Source organism: Ostrea edulis, chromosome 6, assembly GCF_947568905.1.
Source record: "Ostrea edulis chromosome 6, xbOstEdul1.1, whole genome shotgun sequence".
NCBI lineage: Eukaryota > Metazoa > Mollusca > Bivalvia > Ostreida > Ostreidae > Ostrea > Ostrea edulis.
In genome coordinates, this window is record NC_079169.1 from 12,469,796 (window position 1) to 12,494,967 (window position 25,172).

Sequence of the window (25,172 nt, forward strand, 5' to 3'; positions counted from 1 at the left end):
CAAAATAGGAATAATGGAAGGAGAAGAGTAGCTAGCAAGGCCAGCTGTCTCGCTTCAACGAATAGTAAGTTGCATGGCTTTATATAGCAAATTAGACAATAGAAACTGTCATTAAAGTGATTGGCTAAAAGATAAAGTGGGCGTGGTCAAATACAACGGGTGAATAATTTACATCGGGATCGAAATCCAGAAATAAAAGTAAAAGTAAAACCCAAACTACCACACAAGCAGAAACAACTATTTACTGGACAACACCACAAAAACTAACTAAATGAAAATTAACTTCATCACAATGTGAAATGAAGGTCAAAAGTACCTATAGTTAGTAGTTATACAAGAGTTATTCTCGAAAGGGTGTGAAACAAGAAACATCGTTCATCACCCAATTGAGGAATTATATCCCCATTTTTTAAATAGCTGACATTTGTTAGCATGTTTTGGAAAATCTAAACATTTGGGGGGGGGGGGGGGGGGGATTTAGGGAGCATAATGCAAACCCCACAGAAAGTACTAGGATTTTCATCGTATTGAGGGTTTTGAGTTTCCAATTTTCATCTATTTCAATTTGCTATTTTTTCAGATATTGATGAGTGTGTGGAAAATATTCACAACTGTTCCCAACAGGCTAACTGCACTGACACTGTTGGAAGATTTGCCTGCAGCTGTTTCAACGGATTTGAAGGCGATGGATATGTCTGTTCAGGTATTATTTATTAAGGATGTTCATTTTCATTCAATATATCCCACTGACCTCGAAATAAAAGTTACCACAGCATATTCTCCATCTGCTTCATACTTAGGTATTTTATTGAAGAACGATGTTAACGGAAACTTATATAACAAAAAGTATTATGGTGTTTGTATCTCTCAATTGATTCGATGCACAAGCACTTGTCGTGCGTATGGTCAATTTTTTAAATCTAGGCAAGCTACTGACAAACAAGTTGATGGTACAGAGGTTTCAAGAGTCTCGATTAAAGTCAGCATTTCGCAAATTATATGGTCGTTATAACGATCTATTTTCCAAAAACAACCTATCATTGGGTTAAATGCTGTTCGACGTTTTTCATATTGATTGTTAGTTTTTGGCACACTGATTTTCAATACGGATAATTTCATTTACATGATCAGGATATAGGACGGGTGTAACCGGTCGACAGTGAATGTTTACTCATCCTAGGCACCCGATTCCAACTATATTGCGTCCAGGGAACCGTGTTTGCTTAACAATATATTTTGCATAGCTTATAGGAGGTATGAGATTGATCACTGTTAGTTATCTTTACCTTTCATCACTTCAGCTTCTCCATCGTCAACTAGTATTCATGTAGCAATATTATATGATCATTTTTGTGTTAATGTCTCTCAACTGTTTCGACATGCAAAAGTTGTTTCTAGTTATGATAATTTTTTTTATATGAGACAGACTACTGAATAGGTGAAGATAATTCAATTAAGGAATACAAAATAAAGATTTGGGAAAACATAGACCCTTGAAATTAACGGATGTGGGATCAGGTGCCTAGGAGGAGTAATCATGCCTTGAACTATAGTTTAATGGTTTTCATTAGTATCGTCTAAAGTTAGCGGTTTACAAATTATATGGTCGTTATAACAATCTAATTTTCAAATACAACCTGTTATTAGGTAAAATACTTTCTGACATGTTTCATAGCAATCAACAGGGGGTTCTTTACACACGTTTTTACTAATGTTTAATTCGTGTACCTGATAGAGATGTAGACCTCTAGGGGAGTGTGACGGGCAACAAGGAATATTTCCTTTTCTTAGACACCCGATTCCACCTCCTGTATATCCAAGAGTCCGTATTTGTCCTACTCTGAATTTTGCGTTCATTGTAGGTTTAATGAAGTTGATCACTGTTCGTTGTCTTCAGCTTTTCCCATTTACTGTTGGTGGATTCTGATATGAAATTTTCCCGTACAGTTCACCCGATTGCATTAAGGAATGAATTTAATTGAATTTTGTGAATGAAATAAAATGCTTCTATGGTAAACATCGTGAGTGATTTTGACCACAAGACCAATGACGTAGTAACCCTTTTCAGTAACCATTATGAAAGGTGAAGATAACAAAGAATGATCAAATACATAATAGGTGATGCAAGGTGAAGATAACGAACAGTGATATAAGATATAGTTTTTGTTAATGAATATGGAATTAATTTAACGAATTTTACAAATAAAACGTAATTTCTCACTCGCAATAAAACATGAAAAAGATTCTGTCTCGTGAGAGAAAACCCATATGCACCAGCATGGCGTTAATTATTCCTTAATTACATTATCCGTATTTTTAAGCTATTTTGTTTTTCACTATCAATATATTTGGTATTACTACGTTTCAGAATATGTTTAATAGAGACACAGTAACAAACTGAATAAACTGTACTTCGTTAAGGACTTCATTATTACTAGGTGGCGCCTGTTTGTCAAAACATATACACATATGCCTTCTTCGAGTTATATTCGCCATGTTTCTTTAATTTGTAAAGAACACATAGTTACGTCATGTTAGGGATAAAGAATACTGAGCTCACATTCATGATTGTGAACGTAAAAGAATATGAGAATCTATTATTGCGTTCGATCCCTTCAGACGTTTCCACCAAATGCCATCTTTATTTACCCTGGAATATGACTAATAGTCAATTGTCATTTAGATATCATAAAATATATTCACCTGATATAAGATCAATTATATATTTGTCGTTCACGAGCCACCATCGTTAACGGTTGTTCAAAAATTAAGTATACACTGTTTTATGTGGTCGGAAATTGATTGGACAAATATCCTATGTATTGAACCTCATGCGTATTCCACTTTTTCCAGCCTGTAAAGACTTTACCTTTGGGGAACAGTGTTCTGAAAGATGCACATGTGTTGTCAACAACACTGAGGAATGTGATGTTGTTTCCGGTGAATGTCGATGTAAGACTGGATGGAGGGGACCTAATTGTTCGGAGGATGTGGATGAGTGTAAGGATAACATCACCGAGTGTGGCACTAACTTATATCAGACATGTATCAATACACCAGGTTCCTCCCATTGTGAATGTCGTTATGGCGGTCTAAACCTTTCTGATTGTATTTGTAAGTATCACATCAATTGTACATTATCAATTGCTTTGTCTTTAGATAATGAAACATTTAGATAAGTCAAAATTGTTGTGTTGTAGGTCCAGAAGAGCCACGCAAACCAAGTAAGTAACCACTGATAAAGAGTTGATGTTAAATATAGTTCTATCAACAGTCTAGTTTAAAGTCAGCAGTTCGCAAATTTTATGGTCGTTATAGCGATCTAGTTTGCCAATACAAACTGCCATTGGGCATCCTTGCAAAACGTATGTAAAGTTCAAAACACTGCTACCAAGCTAGTGACACGTTCATGGAATCATGATCATATTACACAAGTCCTCATATCCTAATTGACAATATTTTCTTGGTCTTCCGTGATAAGATCTTCCAACAGTCTGTTGGAATCGCCATGGACACAAGTTGTGCTCCTTTCTTAGCTGCATGTTTTTATATTCCTATGAAGCAGAATTTATTCAAAAACGTCTACGTAAAAAGAAAAAAGTCTTGCTGTGGCCTTCACATCGACATTTAGATCTATCGATGATGTATTATCTATTAACAATAATAATTTTCATTCATTTGTCGATTCAACATATCTCAGTGAACTCGAAATAAAAGACGCCACAGAGTTGTCCAAGTCAGCTTTATATTTTGGATGTTTTATTGAAAGTAGATATTAACGGCAAACTAACAACTTAACTTTTATGACAAACGGGATGGTTTAAACTTTTCCATCGTCAACTTCCCATATTTATGTAACAATATTCCATTATCACCTGCAAATGGTATTTGCATCTCTCAACTGATTCGAAACGCAAGAGCTTGGTCTGTGTATGGTCATTTATCAAATCAAAGCAGGCTATTGACAAACAAGTTGATGGTGCAGAAGTTCCAACAGTCTCAGTTAAAATCAACATTTCACAAATTTTATGGTCGTTATCAAGATCTAGTTTGCCAATACAACCTACCATTGGGTCAAATGCTATCTGACGTGTTTCATGTCGATTGTTAGGCCATCGTTAGCACACTGATCTTGACTACGGATTACTCCGTTTACCTGATCAGAATATAGGGCTCACGGCGGGTGTGACCAGTCGACAGGGGATGCTTACTCCTCCTAAGCACCTAGTCCCACTTTTGGTATGTTTGCCCCAAACGCTTTGTTTTGTATTGCTTATAGGAGTTATGAGATTGATCAATGTTCGTTATATTCGCCTTTCATCGCTTCACTGGTTACCTGTGACATATCAAACGAAATATAAAATTTGATTGTATACTTTCAAGACCTTAAATGGATTAGCTCCAGCATACATTCAGGAGCTTGTTCAAATCTACAACCCACAACGCCCACTTCGTTCTGCGGATTCGTTATACCTTCTAAAGCCACGTGCTCGTACTAAATTATATGACGAAAGACGGCTTGGTGTTTCTTCATATCTGTGGAACTGCCTCCTGATGGATCTTTGTGCCGAGGGTTCATTACCTGTTTTAAAAGCCAACTTTAAATATACCTTTCTGAATTTGCATTTGATCTGTGATCGGGTTTTTATCGATACGTTTTTTATTTAAAAAACACCTTAGATTTAGTACTATTTTATGCCTTTTTCTATTTATTTATTTTCTTTATTTTAGGTTGTTTTCATTGTGTTACATGTAAAACGCTTAAGAGTAATTGTCTTGATTAGATAAAGCGCTATGTAAATGTCTAATGATAGTAATGATAATAATAATTGGGTCAAATTATGTCTGACGTGTTCCATACTTATTGTCAGACTGTTCTTTACACAATGATCTTGACTATTCAAGGTGAAGATAACGAACAGTGATCAATCTCATAACTCCTATAAGCAATACTAAATAGATAGTTGGGCAAACGAGGACTCCTGGACACACCAGAGCTGGTTTCAGATGCCTAGGAGGAGTAAGCATCCCCTCTTGACCAGTTACACCCGCCCTGAGCCCTATATTCCGATCTGGTAAACGAAGTAATCCGCAGTCAAAATCAGTGTGCTTAGGGCCCATTGCGGGTGTGACCGGTCGACAGAAAATGCTGAATCCTCCTAAGCACCTGATCCCTCTTGTGGTATATCCAGGCTCCTGTGTTTGCGCAACTCTTAATTTTGTACTCCTTCCAGGAGTTAAGAAATTAATCACTGTTAATTATTTTCACTTTTTCATTATATAAGTTGTTCACTCCCTCTGAATACAACACTCTGTTTAAAGTTATTCATAATAATGTTTCTGTAGAAAATCATTCAGGTATATAATGAGTATAATCTTGTAGCAATATGCTTATATTTGTGATATTTTTAATGTATGATTTCAATTGATAATTTATAGAAAACACGGACGTTAAAGTGCGGACCGAAATCAGATTTGCCTTGAATATACCTAGGAATGACTTCCTAGAAAATAGTGAGAAGTGGCGGAAAGAGTTCGAAAACTCGGTATGTACTTTTATCTAAACTTTGATTTTCATGAGAATATTATTATATATAAAGAAAATCGTAATTGGAAATTTTCTTTCCAACAAGCTGGCGAATTTCTACAAGAAGTGGGTTCGCAATTTTTCCGCGATTTTTGCCTTATCAATTCGGTGAGTAAACAACAATGAATTATCAATTCTAACAGATTTATAAAAGTATGGTAATACTATCATAGGCATATCCACATTTAAAATTTTAAAGCATCTTTGACCGTTTCCAGTCTTGGAAGTACCATTATTGATGTAGAAATCCATGGAACTAAAACCGATTCGAACGATCTAGAACGTGACATGGCTATCATCACGTGGAAAATGCTAACGGGTGAAGAAAAACTAGTTGTTTCTGGCCAGAACCTAGATGTACTAGAAATAGTGACAAAAGATGATAATGGAACATTAGGGTCAGGTGAGTGGTATTACCTTATGTACTGAAACAGTTCAAGCAATGTAGTAATATTTCATCTGAAATTTGTCTCATGTTTAACTTAAAAAGAAAATAATGTCCTCACCCCAGCGACCAAACAGTTTTAAGATTGCATGGGTGCTGAAAGTTTGAAATATGCTGAATGGTCTACATGTTTGCAGTTACCCTCTTTGTACCGGGAGTTGGGGGCATGCTTATCGTTGGTGTCGCATAAGCTTCATGTAAATAGTAATCCTAATTGACAGTGTATATAGTAAAGTTTGTGTTTTAACTATGATAGAAACAACATTTCATTTCTTCCAGTTTAATTGCACCTTAAAAAGGAGGTCCCGTGTCGCGGTAGGCATAGACACGTTAAAGAACATTCACTGCTACGGCCGTGACCTTTACAGGTCTCTATGTGAGGTACTTCACCTGCCGTTGGTGACATCTCGATAGGAGTGAAAAAATCCCAACGGAATGTAAAACAAACCTAAATGTATATTTTGTCAAATTGTAGGGTTGAGGAAAGGGTTTGTTAGCCGTATTTGATGTTTATATCTGACAATGTTCTGATGCAATTTTGATACCGAAAATTCAATATGTAATCTGTAAAAACAACCACAGACATCTGTATATAACAGTTGGTTGACGGCCTGCGATAAAATGAACAAAATTAGGCACGTAGCATCTTTGTGTTTGTATGTTTTTAATAGTGGGGCAACAGGAAAATATTGACTTCACAGTTATCTGCAAAGTATCGAAAAACACAAAACAAGAAAACTGAGAGCTCTAAATCCTGAATTTTGGGGAATGGAGTTGGTAAGAGTTTGATCCTTCATTCCAATTCAATGTAGTTTACATTTTCACTGCAAAAACATACAAGGGGACAACCAGCCTAAAGATCAAAATTTACACGTAAAAAGAACAAGCTCTGCATGTAATAAAGATTTTGAAAAACGTCGATCAGTGGGGGCAACTTCCCCAGAACCACCCCCGTTGCGTGTCTAAGAATTATTTGTGTGTGTATTTGAATAGTTGCAATGCTGGTTGATACAAAATTTCAAAAGATTGAATTACACGTGAAAAGGACCAATTCGATACCCTGATGTACAATTACCAACAATAATTTTGTACACAGTGTGAAATTATAAAAAGATACCAATGCGCATGCGTTGATTTGAACATATAATTTCAGGCAAATTTAATTGTGTTTTGTTGTCAAACATATTGATTAACAATAATAATGAAGAATCCTAAACACATTCTGACCTCTAGAAGTCGAAGACTAATATATACAAACTTTGTTTTATCATTGGTCTGCGAAAAGATCACACGAGGAAGACATGAATAAAATCAATGACTTAAACGTGTGCACGGTCATACAATTCTGAGTGAGTAAACTTCATTCGTATAAGAACTCCCTAACATATTTATAATCAGATATATAGTAGATTTTCCATTTACGCCTTATGTTGGCTCCATGAAATGCCATGAAATGAAGACTGAACTTACTGCCCCCCCTGCATTCAGGAGAAATAACTCGTGCTGTACTGTGAAAAATATAGCTCATTGTGCTAAAATTCTCTACTTTTAGCTCTAACAATTGCGTCCTCACCATGTGCTTTGTTCATAAGTCTTGGTGTTTGTATGTCTGGAGAAAAATGTCACTCTTCTGCAGAAGTAACAACATGCATGTAAGTACGCTCTTTCGATATCAATTATGTCAGTGTATTTCTGGAGAAAAATTATTGGACATGCATTTTCATTTTTATTTCATTTATACAATTCACGTTGTGTTGAACTTGTTTTTACAGAAGTGAAAAGCCTGCTATGTCAGGTAAAAAGTTTAGTAAACGTCAATGTCTGTCGATTTAGAACGTCTAAAGTACCGAATTAACGATCCTAGAATTGATGCTCAATAACTATATCAATACTGGAAAAGATCGATATTTTGTTGTTTCAGAAATTTCAACCTTCACGGTCGTTCTAGGAGTGAGCATTCCTTCATTCATTGTAGTCGTCGTTCTGATTATTTTATGCATACGTCACCAACAGAAGTCCAAGGGAAAGGTCAACGATAAAGAGTACGTGATGTGTCCATTGTCAGTCATGATAAAATGCCAATACATTTCAGGGGTTCTAATGAAAACAAATGGTCACGGCGGGTGTGACCGGTCGACAGGGGATGGTTACTCCTCCAAGGTACCTGATGCCACCTATGGTGTGTCCAGGGGTCCGTGTTTGCCCAACCATCTAATTTGTATTGGTTATAGGAGTTATAAGATTGATCGCTGTTCGTTATCTTCACATTTCATGAATGAAATTGTGTGAAATTTACATAAAAGCGGATACTTCCTCTCTTTGTTTTCCAATATATGGGACAAAATGAGATATGAATTTCTTTGACATTTATGCAATATTACAATGAATTGTTACGTAAACGAGTGATACCTATGGTTTCCAAAAGCAAAAATACTTTTTACATACAAGCCACACTGTCCAACCGGAGGTCATACCGAATAAGTGTTCTATAACATTGCAATTATTAGTTTTCTTTATTTCCTATTTACACTGGACACACTTCATACATCTCCTCGGCTATGAATAAGATATCCTGGAATGTCCTCGGTGAAGATATTTAACAATAAAAATTTGCTAACATCACAAATGGACAACACTTTTTATCACTGAAAGGATTCTGTCTTTCAAAATAAGTCACTAATACGGGATTTCGTGTTTCCATTAATAATAGAAGTCGTCCAACTTCAGCATTTCCCAGATCTAAAGGACACCATCGTTTCTTGTTCTGTGTCTTGAGAGGGAGCATCAAATACTGTTTACCGTCAACCCTGAATTTCACATTGTTCCGTTTTGACGGCTGACGTATGAATATCTGGTATTTTCAGAAACATGGTTCTTATGGCATTCAGATTGATACATGTACCCCTATTGTTTGTCAAATGAACAATAATACTGCAGTCATAAAATGATATATTTAGCTTTGACATGTTTTATAAAAATCTAACCATTTTGATACAAAAACGTTATAACAAAATTGTACCTTTCATCCTATTCTGAGCGCGTAAATCTACCCTCTTGTGACGTCATTAGATTTTACAAAATCAATGATTTATTTAGATTTAGTGTTCTTGGCACATTGAATTTGACTACGGATAACTCCGTTTACCTGATCAACATATTGGGCTCACGATAGGTGTGACCGGTCGACAGGGATGCTTATTTCTCCTAGGCACATGATCCTACATCTGGTATATCTAGGGGTCCGTGTTTGCCCAACTCTCCATTTTGTAATGCTTATAGGAGTTATGAGATTGATCGCTGTTCGTTATTTTCACCTTTCGTATATGATAAGAAGCTCAATTTTATTGTAGTTATTTCCCGATAGTCATTCTAAAAAATCTTGTATCACAAATATATTTCAAAGATGAATAATCATCAATGACTTGTTTGAAAATAGATTCCAAGGGAAATAACTTAGTTTTCATTTATTTCATTATCAAGTCCATTTTGCGATTGAGTTCCTTTATTTTGCGCAGACATTTTGTACATTTTTTAAGAGAAACTGTTTAATGAATCTGTGATGAATACTATCATATCGTTCTAATAAATTTTTGTCAAAGTTTCATGATGCTCTGGAAGGAACACTGCCCTTGTCTGTCGTTGATGTACAGTTCTGTTGATGTATGTCTCGCATCTTGAATTGCTTATAGAAGCTATTAGATTGATCACTGTTCGCTGTCTTCACCTTTTATCTTAAAAAGTGCGATGACCTAGGTATTTTGTTTGACAATTCATGAATTAGTTTTAATCATGATAAAATAAATACACTTTCTATACCTTTAATAGATACATGTAATATTGTGAGTACGGAGTTACCTTAAGTGAAAACATTTAGACCTAACTTGTTTTGATGTGAAGTTTTATAACAGATATTTGATCTACAGTATGTAGATTTAAATTAATTTTAAATATATGAACAAAACAACTGCTGTCCATTAACATTTTGGACAGCCCTCGTGCATTCTGAATCTTCAAATTGAAAAAAGCATTTCATTTCAGTTAATTTAATTACGTTAAGAAGTATGGATATTAGGGCACAACCTTTTGCTAGTTATCTGCTATAAAATAGATGCACTCATATCAATATTCTGGACCATTAGCAAACTTCTCAATTTCTCGTCGTAGAACATAAAGGGGATTGAGTACTGCAAACTTGGCAGTCAAACATTGAGAAAATGAAAGTTTAGATAAATGAACAATGAAAATGGTAACGCGTTTGCCTAATAAAACAATCAATGCATGCCTGTCTAATTTTGTGAACTTTTTATCAGATTAAACACTAACATTAAAACGAAAATGGCAACAGACTTCAGAGAAACGGACTTATATGCACAACACTCTACAAAATATGATGAAAGAGAATATCAAGAACTCCATGGTGCTTCCAGGAATATTTCTGATGTTTCCTTTGGGAAGAAATCGCAATATACGAAAATGGATGAAGGTGACATGGGGTGTAAAAAGGATAAAATTTGACCACGAAATAAAGTGTTGATGCAATATTCCTGACTTCGCATATCATCATTTTCCTTATGCGACACCATATTACATAACTAGATTCAAGAAAAACTCATCATGAGAACAAATTAACAATATGCTACGACAATCTCTAAAGTATATATTTTCATTATTAATGATAGTGTTTTGGTAATGGTGTTGTCTTTCTGCCTTTTAGGATGGAACGACCCAAACTATGTGTGTAATTCCTTCTACGAGGATTGCCAACAAAATAAAGTAAGGATAATCGTAATTGTCAACAAAATTAAGTAAGGATAATCGTAATCTTCAACAAAATTAAGTAAGAATAATCGTAATTGTCAACAAAATTAAGTAAGAATATTCGTAATTGTCAACAGAATTAAGTAATTATTGGTATAACCATCTAATTTTAATATGGTCTTTTCATCCCCTTACTTAGATCGTTACATAAGTGAGTTTGCTTCAATCATTTGTATGTGATCTTAACGGTACGTGTAAGTTGATATCCGTTGCATATGACGAAGGACTTTAGGTTTTCGTATTCAATTAGGTAACAACTTTCATTTCCTTATTCTTATCATAGCTACACATCCAACAGCCTGTAATGAACTCCAAGATGACAAAGGTAAATTGTATAACAATTTATTTAAATCCGTTTTAGTGGAGATTTGTTTACATTCTTTAAATATTAACATATTTTCAATAAAATGACATTAAGGATTAACGAAAACAGCATGTTAACATGTTATAATTGTAAACATTTTTTTTCTTGTACAGCATTATTGATTAGACGGAAGAAGATAAATACTTTTAGTATTGAACATCACTTGACAAACAATGACTTTTATATTATAAGTATGATTTTGCTTTACTTTTATAGATGCATATACCAGTATTATTGTTCATTTAACATTTAATCAAACGACGTTTTCTGTTAGCAGTAGCTTTATTTTGCAAATGTAAAACAGTATATTTTGATACAAACCTGTTTTTCCAGTTGAACTATGCTTTTAAATCCTTGATAAAGTCCTTTACGCTGTTAGAAAGATTACAGACATACACCAAGTTGTTATTATTAACTGTATGAGGTATATATAGCGAAACAATCAGAAAAATGGTAACAAATCTTCCAAAGGTTGAACATTTACGACGAAGATAAAAGTAACAATGTCAGTTTTCTCACCTGTGTATATGCTTAGTTTTGCTCAGAAATTTATTATGTGTCACAGGTATACGATAATAATAGTGTTTTAAAATGTTTAGGGTGTTTTGTGAAAGGGGTCAATAGATGGTTTTATTACATGTACATTGTAGCATATATATCAATAATAGTATAATTTGTTTTCACTAATTCATCATCAAATTACTTATAGTTATCTTAATCAACTTGTATGTTTATCTATATGACGACGCAAAACGTTTTGCTCATTAAATGTAGTCTTTCTGAATCAAAAGAAGAGTTTGAATTTGTTTCGTTACTTAAAACGGTGAAGTCACTGCAGTGATTTAATAAGTGTCTCCAGCTTAAGCTGAACCTCTGGATGAAGTTGTGGTTATTAAAGTTTCCAAGTTGTCCACTTCTGTTTCATACACAGATATGTTATTGAAAATAGATATTAACGGCAAGCTAATAGCTCAACGTTGTGAAAAACGGGATTGTTTCACTTCTCCATCGTAATTTTCCCATATTTATATAGCAATATTCCACTATCCCCTGCATATGGTGTTGATATTTCTCAACTGATTCGATACGCAAGAGCTTGATCTGATTATGGTCGGTTTTTAAATCGAAGCAACCTACTGACAAACAAGTTCCTGGTGCAGAGGTTCCACCAGTCTCGTTTAAAGTCAGCATTTCGCAAATTCTATTGTCATTATAACGATCTAGTTTGCAAATACAGCCTACCATGGGGTCAAATGCTCTCTGATGTGTTTCATACCGATTGTTAGGCCGTTCATGACACCTTAATTTTGACTACGGATAACTCCGTTTACTTGATCAGGATATAGGACTCGCAGCCGCTGTGACAGGACAACAGGGGATGCTTACTCCCCCTAAGGGCATGATTCATCCTCTGGTATATCCAGGGGTCCATGTTTGCCCAACTATCTATTCTGTATTGCTTATAGGAGTTTTGAGATTGATCACTGTTAGTTGTATTCACCTTTCTTTGAAAAAGATAAAACATGTGCAAAATAAAGGAAATATATTAAGTCAACTGTATTGAAGACAAGAATAGTAGAGTAAACTAAATATCTAATGTGATTTAGTCGCGATCAACGATGGACAGGCTTTGGTGTTGGTCACATATATCGACAGAAATTCAGAGGATCTGAGAGAATTGACGGGAGATAAATGGATCAAGTTAACGCTAATTTCTAGGTGAGGATTTTACAAGTTTTTGAAGAGAACAACCGCATGTTCATAGATAGGATCTTAAGGAATAGGGTTTGTAAGTCTCGTTATGTGATTGCCGAGATTTAGCGATATTATTAACTTCCAGGTACATCAACATCTTAGATTGCACTGTGTAGAAAGTGGTATACATAGATATAGCGTTATCAATCGATTATATGGAGGTTTTAACGAGATAAACATGGAAATTTAAGCATTCGTCGAGGAATCTTCGCTTCGTGTTTGACGAGTTACGTGTAATAACCGCCAGTGTACAAGCGTCGATGAGGGTACGTCTTGCAGATAAAGGACAGGTTGGTAAAAGCGTCATATATGAGCTAGAGAGGTGTACGATATGTTTATATATTCTTAAATCCTTCCAATTGAAAATATATTAATACTTGAATATAAAACCGGATAATGCATAAAACTTGCTTTGTGTTGATACGAACGTACTGGGGAGATCGGGAGAGGGTGAACAACAATACTACATGTACGTACCTGCAGTGTACAGTTGTACATGTATATTCAATAAACAAGGAGCATTAAATGTACCTATCTATATCAGTTAAATCACAGATGGGTTAAGATTGTTTACTATTGTTTACTATTTTAAAATTGTTTTATAGACATGCCTTGAGTCTGAGGATAACGGTGTTGTGCACTGTGTAGTCATCATTAATGTTGATGTTTGATGCTAGTATGCCAATAATGGGGCAATATAAGTGTCGATCTTCATATGGCAGCAAGTTTTCAAAGGCAGGTACACAATTTAAAGATAAAAATAATGTAAATACATGTTTGGATCTATAGGTATTATGATTATAATAATCATAATTTTATATTCCCAATACATTTTCAGATATCTTTTTTTGTGATTTACTTTGCTGGACAAAATTTCTTTCTTTTTAGAAATTTCCTTCTTCATAAGCTGTCTTGTTGTTATGCCCTCTGGACCCAAAATTGAAATAAACTTAATATCTATACCCAAAGTAGGTAATGAATGGGTTCGAACTGTGAAGATAAAAATTTTACATGTAGATATATTGGAAATTTTCAGATATAAAAAGGCAAATAAAACTGTTCAATGTAAAATACTCCAGTAGTTGGATAAAACATCCAAAGTCGGCACAGTCAACGGTCACAACAACAATGGAGGAATTAACTGCATCCTCATTCCTCAAGGCAACAGGCCATTGTCAGCAACCCCCGAAATTCTTAATTGAGGCTAAGTGCCCATTTTCAACTCGAACAATGACAATCAAAGAGGTATGTGCAAATGTTGAGATTTCCCTCTTGGTAAGTCAGCATTATAGATTGAACAATTAGGTATGTGTGTACCTAATGCATGTACATTAGCTGTACATATATGTATTCATATATATTATTATGGATGTATCCAAGTTTATTATAACTTTAAAGTAACATTTTTGAATGAAATACAAATACTACTTAGGCTTCATTGTGATATTGAACTGCTAATGTTTTTTATAAACTTTGCTTGCATCAAGTTTTGAATACTGCAGTACATCTATGTCAAAACAAGTATGCATATTGCAGTATAATACTTTCACCCCTAATCAGAGCACCTGTAAATCATGTACATTTTATCAATACATGTAATGACATTTGCCATTTTAGAATGTGATGTAAGGGGTGGTTCGCTGCACCTCAAAACAAAATATGAAAATTGGCATCAGATTCAAGGACAACAACACCTGAAAGACACCCAATGCCGTGATTTGTTAGCGTGGATTCCTAGTGACACTCAAATAGTTCACATTGACAAAGATGTGTTATGGTCAATAAACATTTTAAGCGTGATAGAGTTTAATTATAATAATAAAATATTTTTGCAGTCTAAAACAAACACAGATAACCACATGTACATATACTTTATTATGATATCAGTGATGCAGTTATCAAAGTTATTTAATTACATGTATATTATTGAATAAACATTATAGACAGAGTGTTTCTTATTTTAGATGAACCAAAATATGTATAAACACCGTGTCCAGCTTTACAAAACTCATTATATTACATTGGATTTTACTTTTTTAAATAATGCATATTTGAAAACCTTCAGAATGAGAACAGAACGCTTTCTTGTTGATAGTTTGATTGTATATTGTTTAACGTCCCTCTCCGGAATATTTCATTCTGATCGATACGTCCCAAAAGGCTTTATATTTATATAGATATGTAAAAAAAATTATATTGCATGTATGATATTCATTACTTTTAACTTTAAAAATTCAATGTGGCAGGTATGTGCAGATTTAAGGTATATATATATATATATATATATATATATATATATATATATATATATATATATATATATATCTTCATCTTACATACATGCAATTAATCTAATAAGTTTGTAGGATATATCTGCAATCTCCTTCAAAAGGGGAACCTGCAAAATCACATGGACCGCCACACAAAGCTGAAATATTTTGTCAGTTCAAAATCTAAACTATGATAGAAAATGGCTAAGGATTTAAAAAAAATATTTCTCATTTTCCCATCCAACATGGATTCTGCATATGAACATTTTATAGCAAAGTTGTGCATCCTCTTTTGCGAAGTGGGATTTATTTGTAAGAAAAAGTGGGATATTAAGTGTCATGTCATTTGAAAGTCAAATATACAAAATCCTTTGTCCGCCAGGAATATATCACCAACTTCCAACTTTTCTAAACTGCCACAATGGTTCACAATTGCCAAATCAGATTTGTATCCAGCATACGGATTGGAAATGAGCTGCATTAGGTGTAATACACATTGAAGTCTTTTCTTTGTTGCGACCCCTGTAATTGCTGTAAGCGAAAACCTGACTATTCATATCAATTTGGTCATATTAGGTCACTTCTGTTGCATCTATTGCAATCTTCAATTCTTCTGACTTTGATATTTCAGTTGAATGGACACTCCCAACAGTGTTCATGATCCTTTCAAACAAAATTTCATGAACATATGAAAAATATCCACAGAAAATGGTGTATACAGCAATATTTATACCCCCCAAAATTACTAGGTAATTGAATATTGTGAAATCTACGCTGACCTGTGAAATTGATAACTAGTCAGTGTATAGAAAGTGTATTTTCATTTTTTCTTAAAGAACTGCTAAAACATACCTTTCCAGGGTCTTTCAATTATGATGTTCCCAATTGTCATGGATGGTTTCCTTTACTTAAGCAAGTATATTTCTCACTGCAAGTTTACAACATCCATGTCTTCAAGGGAAGCTATAAGACAAAAACAATACCATTATAGTATTTCGTGTGCATATAAATTTAGATAACACTGAAATGAGAATGAAGAAAATACAGAAAAATCACCTGACACTAAACTTAACAACAGTTGTAACTTCCTGGTTTGATGTACTAGTATCTGGTATTGACTATACTTGTGTCGTACACTGTACCTTTTTAAATGTTGAGGGTTTGATGTTGTATACTCGTGGTCATGTAGATGCACTTTATTGTTGTCTGGTACAGTTGTTTTGGTAGCAGTATCAACTTCGGTTCCTACATGTACGTTTGAAGCAGATGCTTCTGCTTCAGCAGTTTTCGTAACTTTGTGTCTATGAAAATAAAGTGATATACCACAAGTTGCTGTTTTTGTTGACTTAAAGTCACTTACTACACAACAAAGTTGTAGTTTCTGAAATAAGCACAGGATATGAGTGTTGCAATCATTCACTTTTACATAATTATATAATAAAGATAAATGCTGTCTGACGTGTTTCATACCGATTGTTAAGCCGTTCTTGGCACACTGATTTGACTGCGGATAACTCCGTTTACCTGATCAGGATATGGGGCTCACGGCGGGTGTGACCGGTCAACAGGGGATGCTTACTCCTCCTAGGCACCTGATCCCACCTCTGGTGTGTCCAGGGGTCCGTGTTTGCCCAACTATCTATTTTGTATTGCATATAGGAGTTATGAGATTGATCACTGTTCGTTATCTTCATCTTGCATCTGGTGCATCAACATTGGTACCGTATAAGTTTTACATTATGACCCCTGGGTCGAGGCCTCTTCTGGTGGACTGTTAGTCCCCGATGGTCTCTACAACCCAGTAGCTAAGTACTTCGTTACTAGCTTGAAAATGCGGATATATATTTAATTGCTGTTACAAAATTTAGAAATTCATTTCCAAATTAAGGATTATCTCCCTCACGCATAGCTCTTATCCTTCAACGAATTTGACTCCACTTTTTTTGCACACTGTTGTGCCTATAATAGCTCTAAAACTTCATTGTTATTTCGGATTTCAAACATTTCGAATGAGCATCAATTAAGAGACATAATTTGTCGAAATGCGCATCTGGAGCATCAAAATTGGTACCGTATAAGTTTTACATTATAGGAGTTATGACATTGATCACTGTTTCGTTATCTTCACCTTTCACATTCTTAAACCTATTTTGCTTATCTTCATAAAAAGGAATACAAATTTTCTGAAAATGATATCTCTGAAATCAGAGAAAGTTTTGGAAAATATTAGTCATAATTATTACTACACTTTATAGGGTCATAATAGAAACCAGCATATTCATAAAAATAAAGCTTTTCTGTCTATGGTTTATCAGTCAAAAGGTGTGTCCTCTATTAGACAGAAATTGGAATAAAAATTCACATGAAAATTTAGCCTCGATTAAGGATATGTTTGTGTTCGAAAAACGTTATTTCCTACAATCAAGGTCATGTCGTGTGCTTATGTTAATGTTCTTATGTTCGAAACAAAAACTTATTTCTTTTACAGACATAATATTTAAAAACACACGGAAGAAGCTACGATTTAGATAGAGAAAGAGATTAATCATATACAAATTCTGATAATGATAATGAGGACAATGAATATTGAGGAGGAGATGGATTCAAATACTTGACGAGTGTGGTTTCAGTAATTGTGTCGTTGTTGAAAGAGTCACAAAGGTTTTTATGGAATAATGAACACGCCAAGAGATCTCAATTCTGTTTGACAAAATGTTTTTCCAGATATTTTTAATTGTTAAATTATATAAGGATTTCATTTTAAGTACTGTAAATTATTACTCAAATTGAAGAGATGTGAACCACTGTAGATTTCTTATTTTACTCGACTACTTGAGATTTCCAAATGATGCGCATACGTCAAAACGCGTAAATATAAATTCGCGAGTTGTCTATTAATCAAGCGTTATTGTATAAATTCTAGCAGCAAGTAATTAAAATCGAGTAATTTTATTTCGCGAGTGACGCCTCTCGCGACATTAAGCGATAATAGATTTTTCGTATATATTAAGGAATCTACAGAATGTCTTCTGATTTATGTAAGCTTGACTGATCTTCCCCTATGTGGGATATGTATTCAATGTAATCGAATCTCATTTATCTTTTTAAATCTGGGCATGTATAGTTACGAAAGCTTGCGGTAATGCACTTCTGGAAGCAGTATGATCTAATTGATAACGAACAGTAATCAATCTCAAAAATCTTATAAAGAATACAATAGCACAGACGGGAAAATCTCTGGAAACACCCGGGGTGGAATTCCCTGTTGACAGCTCACATTCGTCTCGATCAGTTAAAGAGGTTGGTTTAAAAAGCCACCAGTATGAAAAAAATAGTCTAACAATTTGTTTGAAACATGACGGATAACATTTGACTTAACGACAAGCTTTATTTGCAATGGAGATCTATTGACGTAAATTTCATGTCTTATCGTGCCCTGCAAGGACACAACCCTCACCATCAAACATTATCGCCCTTTCAAACTTCCGGGATGACTTTAAATATTTACTGGTAAAGATATACTACATACAAATCATGTGCCGAGTATTAAGTTCAAGCGATCCTTTCTGTTTACTACACTAGTTGGACCATCAACTGCAAGAGAAATTACTATTTTGATAAAAGAAATTCATTTTTAAAAAAAGTATGATAAATTGTTGTACTAGTAAATACTAGATATTGAATAATATATAGTTTAATTATCTTTTAGAACATTCATAATAAAAATATAGATTTACGAATTTGACAATTACTGACTTTCTGATGAAGTTTGGTCATTTACATGCCGAATAAATCAAAATCAATTTTATACATACATGTCTGCTTGTAAATATACATGTGGTATGCTGTTATACATCTAATTCCATAATATTTCAATCTTGTTTGTTATGTCACTAGGTAATTAGAGTGAAGTGCCATAAAATTTGAAATTTGACCTATGCAATGGGGGTTCTACAATGCCTGCTGTACATGATATACAGGAACTCCGTTTTAAAGTTATATCTGAAGGAGCCTTGACCTGAATGAAGGTGTATGTCAATATAGACTATGTATTGGTACAGTTAAGGGCGGATCAGAGGGTGGTTACGGGGACCCCGATCGAGTTTGCCAATATAATCTACCATTGAGTCAAATTATGTCTGAAATCTTTCATATTGATTGTCAGACCATACTTGTCACACTGACGGATTACGTTTATCTGACAAATATATAGATCCCACGGCAGTGTGACCGGTCGACAGGGAATGTTTACTACTCCTAGGCATCAGCTATATCCAGGGGCCCGTGTTTGCCCAACTCTTAATTTTGAATTCCTTAGAGGAGTTATGAGATTGATCATTGCTCATTATCTTCACCTTTTCATTGTAGGGGTAGGGCTAGGCTAAGTCTAAGGTTAGAGTTGGGGTTAAGTGTTTGCAATATGTGTAATGTAGGTAATGCCATCTCCTGCCCTTTTTGTGCTCTTATAATCATTTCTCCATTATGCTTAGATCCTAGTCCTTTCAGAGGGTTTGAGTTATTGTTTTGGCGAATCTCCAACCCCCTTGAAAACAAGTCTTGGATCATGTTAAAAATAACAGCTTATAACAGAAGTATTTCTCTCATGTTGCCGCGAATACCAATGTGGCTTGGAATCCAACATATGTTCATAAATTTGCCTTGTTTTGTACAATAGTACTGTTCATTTAGGACGTTGAAAATATGACTGTTCTGAGTAACATATTTTACAATATTTCTAAAGAGGCAAACTAATCCTAAAAATAGTAAAGTTGTCCTGGAGATAACTCAATATCTTCCGCGTTAGCTGCATTTTTACCACTCATTTTAAACAAGTAAGTTTACTTCAAGTTGATGACAATGTTTAGTCAAAAGAATGTTTTGTTTGCATGAAAGGTGAATATAAAGAACAGTTATCAATCTCATAACTCCTATAAGCAATGCAAAATAGGCAGTTGGACAAACACGGACCCCTGGACAAACCAAAGGAGGGATCGGGTATCTTGGAAAAGTAAACATCACTTGTCGACCAGTTACACCCGCCGAGATGGGAGGGCATATTGTTTTTGTCCCACCTGTCTGTTCGAAATTTTCATTGTTGTTAACATTTGAATTATGGTGATAGTAGCTTTTGAGTTTTTTACCATAGAAATATATTTTTCATAGATAAGTGGATTACAAATTTCTCTACACAGGAGACACATGAAATCGATAAAATCAGAGTCCCAAATCTTGTTGTAAACTTGTGTTTGTTTATGTCCACAATGAGACGAATGTATTAGCTTTTCATAGGACGGTAAATAAATTCTTGTCACCAAGAAACCATGTGCGGAAGTAAAAACAGGAAGATTTCTAAAAATCATGTAAAAAACATTTAACTCATAACTTTCATACCAAATTCACCAGGCAAACAATAGTGACAGTCTTGATTAATGGTAAATCAATCTTTGGTATATGTACAAAGAAAAACGAATTTTAAATTCTAAATTTTTGTTGAAAACTTTGGCATGAAGTCAATAACATGTAAAAATAAACAAGGTGCGTGTTTTGTTTTGAAAATGAAAAATATAGACGTCTCAAATCCATCTTTGCAACCACTTTTTTATTTTAGGTTCGTGGCTTTGTTTAACACATATCAAATACTTTCATATCATTGGTTAAAAGTCCAAATGATTTAAACCAAAATTGTGTCCATATGTCCCTTTGGTTTGCTTGCTATATACTAAGAGGAAAGTGGGAAGACCTTTCAGAGTTTAATTCAATTTAAGTTTTTAATCCATCTGTCTCATCATAGAACCTACACTCGTGTCCCAGGGACCAAGAATTTTACAATTCTATAGAGATCTCAACTCATTATCGTTTTGCAGCCAGTATGTATTAAATGTTCGTGAGTATGTAGTTGTTGAATATTAGTTATTTCTTTGACGTACTTATAAATGTCATCTTGTTACAAGTGGCAGCGAAAAACATTATGTACGGATGAACATTTCCTACTGTGAAGGAACGGATGAAAGGTTTGCGCATTGCATGTTGTGATATTCTTCGATATTAAACAAGAACAAATACTACTTTGCCATTAATTGACTATCATATCTTAAGATGTTAATAATCAGGTTCCATAACCATGGACTAAAAAAGCGTTACGCTGAAAGTGAGATATGTATAACCTTTTGGCTTATCAAAATTACAGAAATACTTTAATGTCATTTGAATTATATTGATTACGGATAACTGCGTTTACCTAATCAAGATATAGGGATCAAGGCGGGTGTGACCGGTCGGCAAGGAATACGCACTCCTCCTAGGCACCTGACACCACACCACCTTTGGTTTATCCATGGGTCCGTATTTGCCCAAACTCTGTATTTTGTACTGCTTATAGGCGTTATGAGATTGATCATTGTTCGTTACATTTCATTAAGATATGATCTCAACATGAAGTTGACCTTATAGATATGAATATACAATATTATATGGATTAGACCAATATGAACATTTGACTTCAATCTGTTCTCAGTTTACGGTGAGGGAGCCAGGTTATGAACACCCTCTTATCCTGACTTCATTACATGACTAAACAGAGAGGCCTCCCTCTGTACTTTTCTTCACATTTTGTTAACATGTGGCATTTTGTCAATAACAGCACGTCTAGGATTTTAAGATTATCATTGTATGTGTGTGAAGAAATCCTAATATGTTGCTATTTTGAAGTAAATTAGAGATGTTCAAAATCGGTTAACTAAAACGATGGTAAAAGTATAGCCTATATTAACATGAATAGTACCGTTGTCAGAAATGCACTATATGACTATCAAAATTTAAACATAGAACATGTATTATTCATGTTCTTGTTCCAATGCACTGAAGTTGTTTAATGGAATAATATTGTTTTCAACAGATTTCTGTATTTATGTTAGCAATATGATTCGCTACTTGGTATGTGTTTACTTTGTTATGCTTTCATAATTTGCAGGAAATGTGAAACTCGTCTGATTTATGTCATAAACTTTCCTTTCGTATCTACATGTACCTTGATTTTCATTGGCCGGTGGTTTTATCTTTAAGAAGCTTTATCCCAGTATACTTCATAGATAGTAGACATTCTGCCACAATCGATCAGGAAGCTTCGATCAGTGAAAAAAAGGTAATCAACTACGTTTCAAAATTCATGATATTTGCTCTTATTTCATCTTCCACAATAGTGTACGTGTACTTATTTTTGCAGAGTTTAAATGTTAGTGGTAACCAAAAGCACTAAACGGTTGCGCTAAATATTAAAATATCTATCCAATCATTCTTAACATGTCAAATAAAGCATGGGCTCGATGATAATGGTAAATTTGGAGTCAAATTCAGCCCCGCGTCCAAATGAAATGATATTCCTCAAAATTCGTTGATTATCATATATAAATGTTCTAAGACGTTTTACTTTCCGTATACTACATATGTAAATACAGCAATGGTACCTTCACATTCACGGATTTTTTACGGATCCTTATGCATTCCACAAATCCGTAAAAGTACACGGCTTGTTACGACTTAGACACTTTTAAGAGCTATTTAAGAACGTTTTAAGAGTAGTTATGAGTATTTACTGGCCATTTAAGGTTTATTACGAGTTATTGCGATGCATTTACGGCAAACATTTACGATTTGTTCCGAGTGAACACGGATAAATCCGAGCAGTTTACGACCATTTACGAGCTTTTTAGGAATTGTTACGGGTATATTACGGACATTTACGATTTAGCTTAGCTTTTACGTGTAAATCACGACCTGTTAACTTGCTGTTACGAATAGTTAGGAGTTAGTTACAATTGTTTACGTTTTTGACTCAGAAGTGTTCGCAATTGGCTTTGTATCAACATTCGACAACTGACATTAATGTGTAACTTCTTTGATGTTTTGATAACAACTGAAAGAAACTGTCAGATTTTGTGTCTTTTATGCAAGGCGAAGACAACGAACAGTGATCAATCTCATAACTCCTATAAGCAATACAAAATAGGCAGTTGTGCAAACACGAACCCCTGGACAAACCAGAGGTTGGATCAGGTGCCGAGGAGAAGTAAGCATCCCCTGTTGACCGGTCACGACCGCCGTGAGCCCTATTTCCTGATCAGGTAAACGGAGTTATCCGCAGTCAAAATTAGTGTGCCTTTAGTTATACCTTTCCTTAATCGTAAAGTTTAAGTATGTACTCGTAAAGTAATCGTGTCTATACGTAAAGCGCTCGTAATGACTCTGAACAATCCGTAAAGCGATTGTAACCCGACGTGAATGAAAACGTAAATATCACTTAAGCTTTCATAATAACCCGTAAACAACTAGTGAACTATCCGTAACATATCGTAAACTAACCGCAAAGATTCGTTAAAAACTTTTTACAAGTGTTTTACGGATTCTTACGAGCAGTTTACGTGTTCTTGTGACCAGTTTACGATACTTACGGATTGTTACAAGTTATTTACGGTTTATTTACGGAAAATGAAAACCGTGGACAATCGTGAATTTTTTTCCTCCTGCTTTCATGGATCCTTACGAGTGTGTGCGAGTTGTGAGGAGTGATTTACGAATGTTTGCGATTGATTATGAGTCGGAGATCCGTAACGACTCGTAATAAAAATCCTTGAGTGTGAAGGCGGTATAAAGTTAACGATAACGTAGTGTCATTTTGACGTTATTTCATTCAGAATTGGTATCTCTCATTTACATTTGGATTGAATTGCATTATTTCAAATCAAATGAAAATCAATTATTTACATGGCGCGTGGGTACCTGACGCGATATGTACTTATTTGTATACATTCACTATACTAATTATTTTTCAATTGCAATGAATGTGTTCAGTAAAGCACACGCACTAAAAAATTACACATTGGACTAAGTAACGAAAGCACAAAATTCACCCAGAAGTAATGTGTAAGGTAATATTAAAAGTGATCGTGAAAAGTTTTTAAATCCACGACATGATAATATGACTAAGTTTGAACCTTCTAGGAAGTAATACGATTTACAAACATTGTGACAAGTTTATATTGTCACAATGAGACCTACTTAAAAATAATCTTGCATGTTTTATTCAATTGTTTTAACATATAATGTTTTCATGTATGAGTGAAATATTCAAACAACATCTTCTCTAGTGCTATTGATAATTTTTTTTAAATTAAATTAGATATTTAGAAAGAGCAGGATCATGTAGTCCTTTACCATAATTGTAAATTTCATGATCACACGGGGTTACGGGTTTGTCCCAGGGTGGGGAAATTTTATAGTGATTATTGTACATGTCTTCTTTGAAAGTTTTTTAAGTTTGCTGATATGGTACAAAAGGTGAATATCAGGAACAGTGATCAATCTCATAATAACTCCTATAAGGAATATTTAATTACCAATGGTGGCATCAGGTGCCTAGGAGCAGTAAGCACCCCTGTCGACCGGCCACACGCGCTGTGAGCACTATATTATGTATGATCACGTAAACGGATTTTACCCTACTCTTTAATTCATCCAAAGTACTTTGTTAAACACAACTCTGATTTCAGGCAAAAGTACTCTGAATTTGAAATAAAAACTATGCTGGAGTTCCTAGTTGACAATATCTTCGTAGTCATTGGTGATCAGGTCTTCAAGCAGTCTGTTGGGATTTTCAAGAGCACAATTTTGCTCCTTTGTAAGCTGACGTGCTTTTAAATTTTGATGAAACAGAGTTTATTCAAAAGCTTTTATATGAGAAAAAAACGATCTCTTGCTGTGACCTTTAACTCGACGTTTAGATATATCGAAGACGTTTTATCTATTTACAATAATCATTTTCATTAATGTCGATTCGATAAATCTCTGTGAACTTGAGATAGAAAAAACACACAGTTCTCCACATTTGCTTTGTACTTAGATAATTTATTAAAAATGGATATAAACTGCAAATTAACA

At 34.5% G+C, this 25,172-nt stretch overlaps 2 protein-coding genes across 4 annotated transcripts in view; both read left to right on the forward strand.

Annotated features, from left to right (window-relative positions):
* LOC125645542 (uncharacterized) overlaps positions 1 to 11,966 on the forward strand; it is a 61,615-nt gene extending 49,649 nt beyond the window's left edge. Inside the window, exons 34-45 of the mRNA XM_048871128.2 lie at positions 581 to 703; positions 2,854 to 3,136; positions 5,447 to 5,546; positions 5,634 to 5,695; positions 5,806 to 5,990; positions 7,585 to 7,684; positions 7,805 to 7,827; positions 7,954 to 8,074; positions 10,343 to 10,515; positions 10,747 to 10,805; positions 11,134 to 11,175; positions 11,328 to 11,966. Of these exons, the coding sequence (XP_048727085.2) occupies positions 581 to 703; positions 2,854 to 3,136; positions 5,447 to 5,546; positions 5,634 to 5,695; positions 5,806 to 5,990; positions 7,585 to 7,684; positions 7,805 to 7,827; positions 7,954 to 8,074; positions 10,343 to 10,515; positions 10,747 to 10,805; positions 11,134 to 11,175; positions 11,328 to 11,336 (1,280 nt within the window). The 3' untranslated portion in view covers positions 11,337 to 11,966. The remainder of the gene's footprint in view (positions 1 to 580; positions 704 to 2,853; positions 3,137 to 5,446; positions 5,547 to 5,633; positions 5,696 to 5,805; positions 5,991 to 7,584; positions 7,685 to 7,804; positions 7,828 to 7,953; positions 8,075 to 10,342; positions 10,516 to 10,746; positions 10,806 to 11,133; positions 11,176 to 11,327) is intronic.
* A 10,380-nt stretch (positions 11,967 to 22,346) lies between these two features.
* Positions 22,347 to 25,172, forward strand: part of LOC125645547 (uncharacterized) — a 67,762-nt gene continuing 64,936 nt past the window's right edge. For all 3 annotated transcript variants that reach the window (XM_056141544.1, XM_056141546.1, XM_056141543.1), the window contains exon 1: positions 22,347 to 22,380. The gene's annotated coding sequence lies outside the window, so the exon portion shown is untranslated. The remainder of the gene's footprint in view (positions 22,381 to 25,172) is intronic.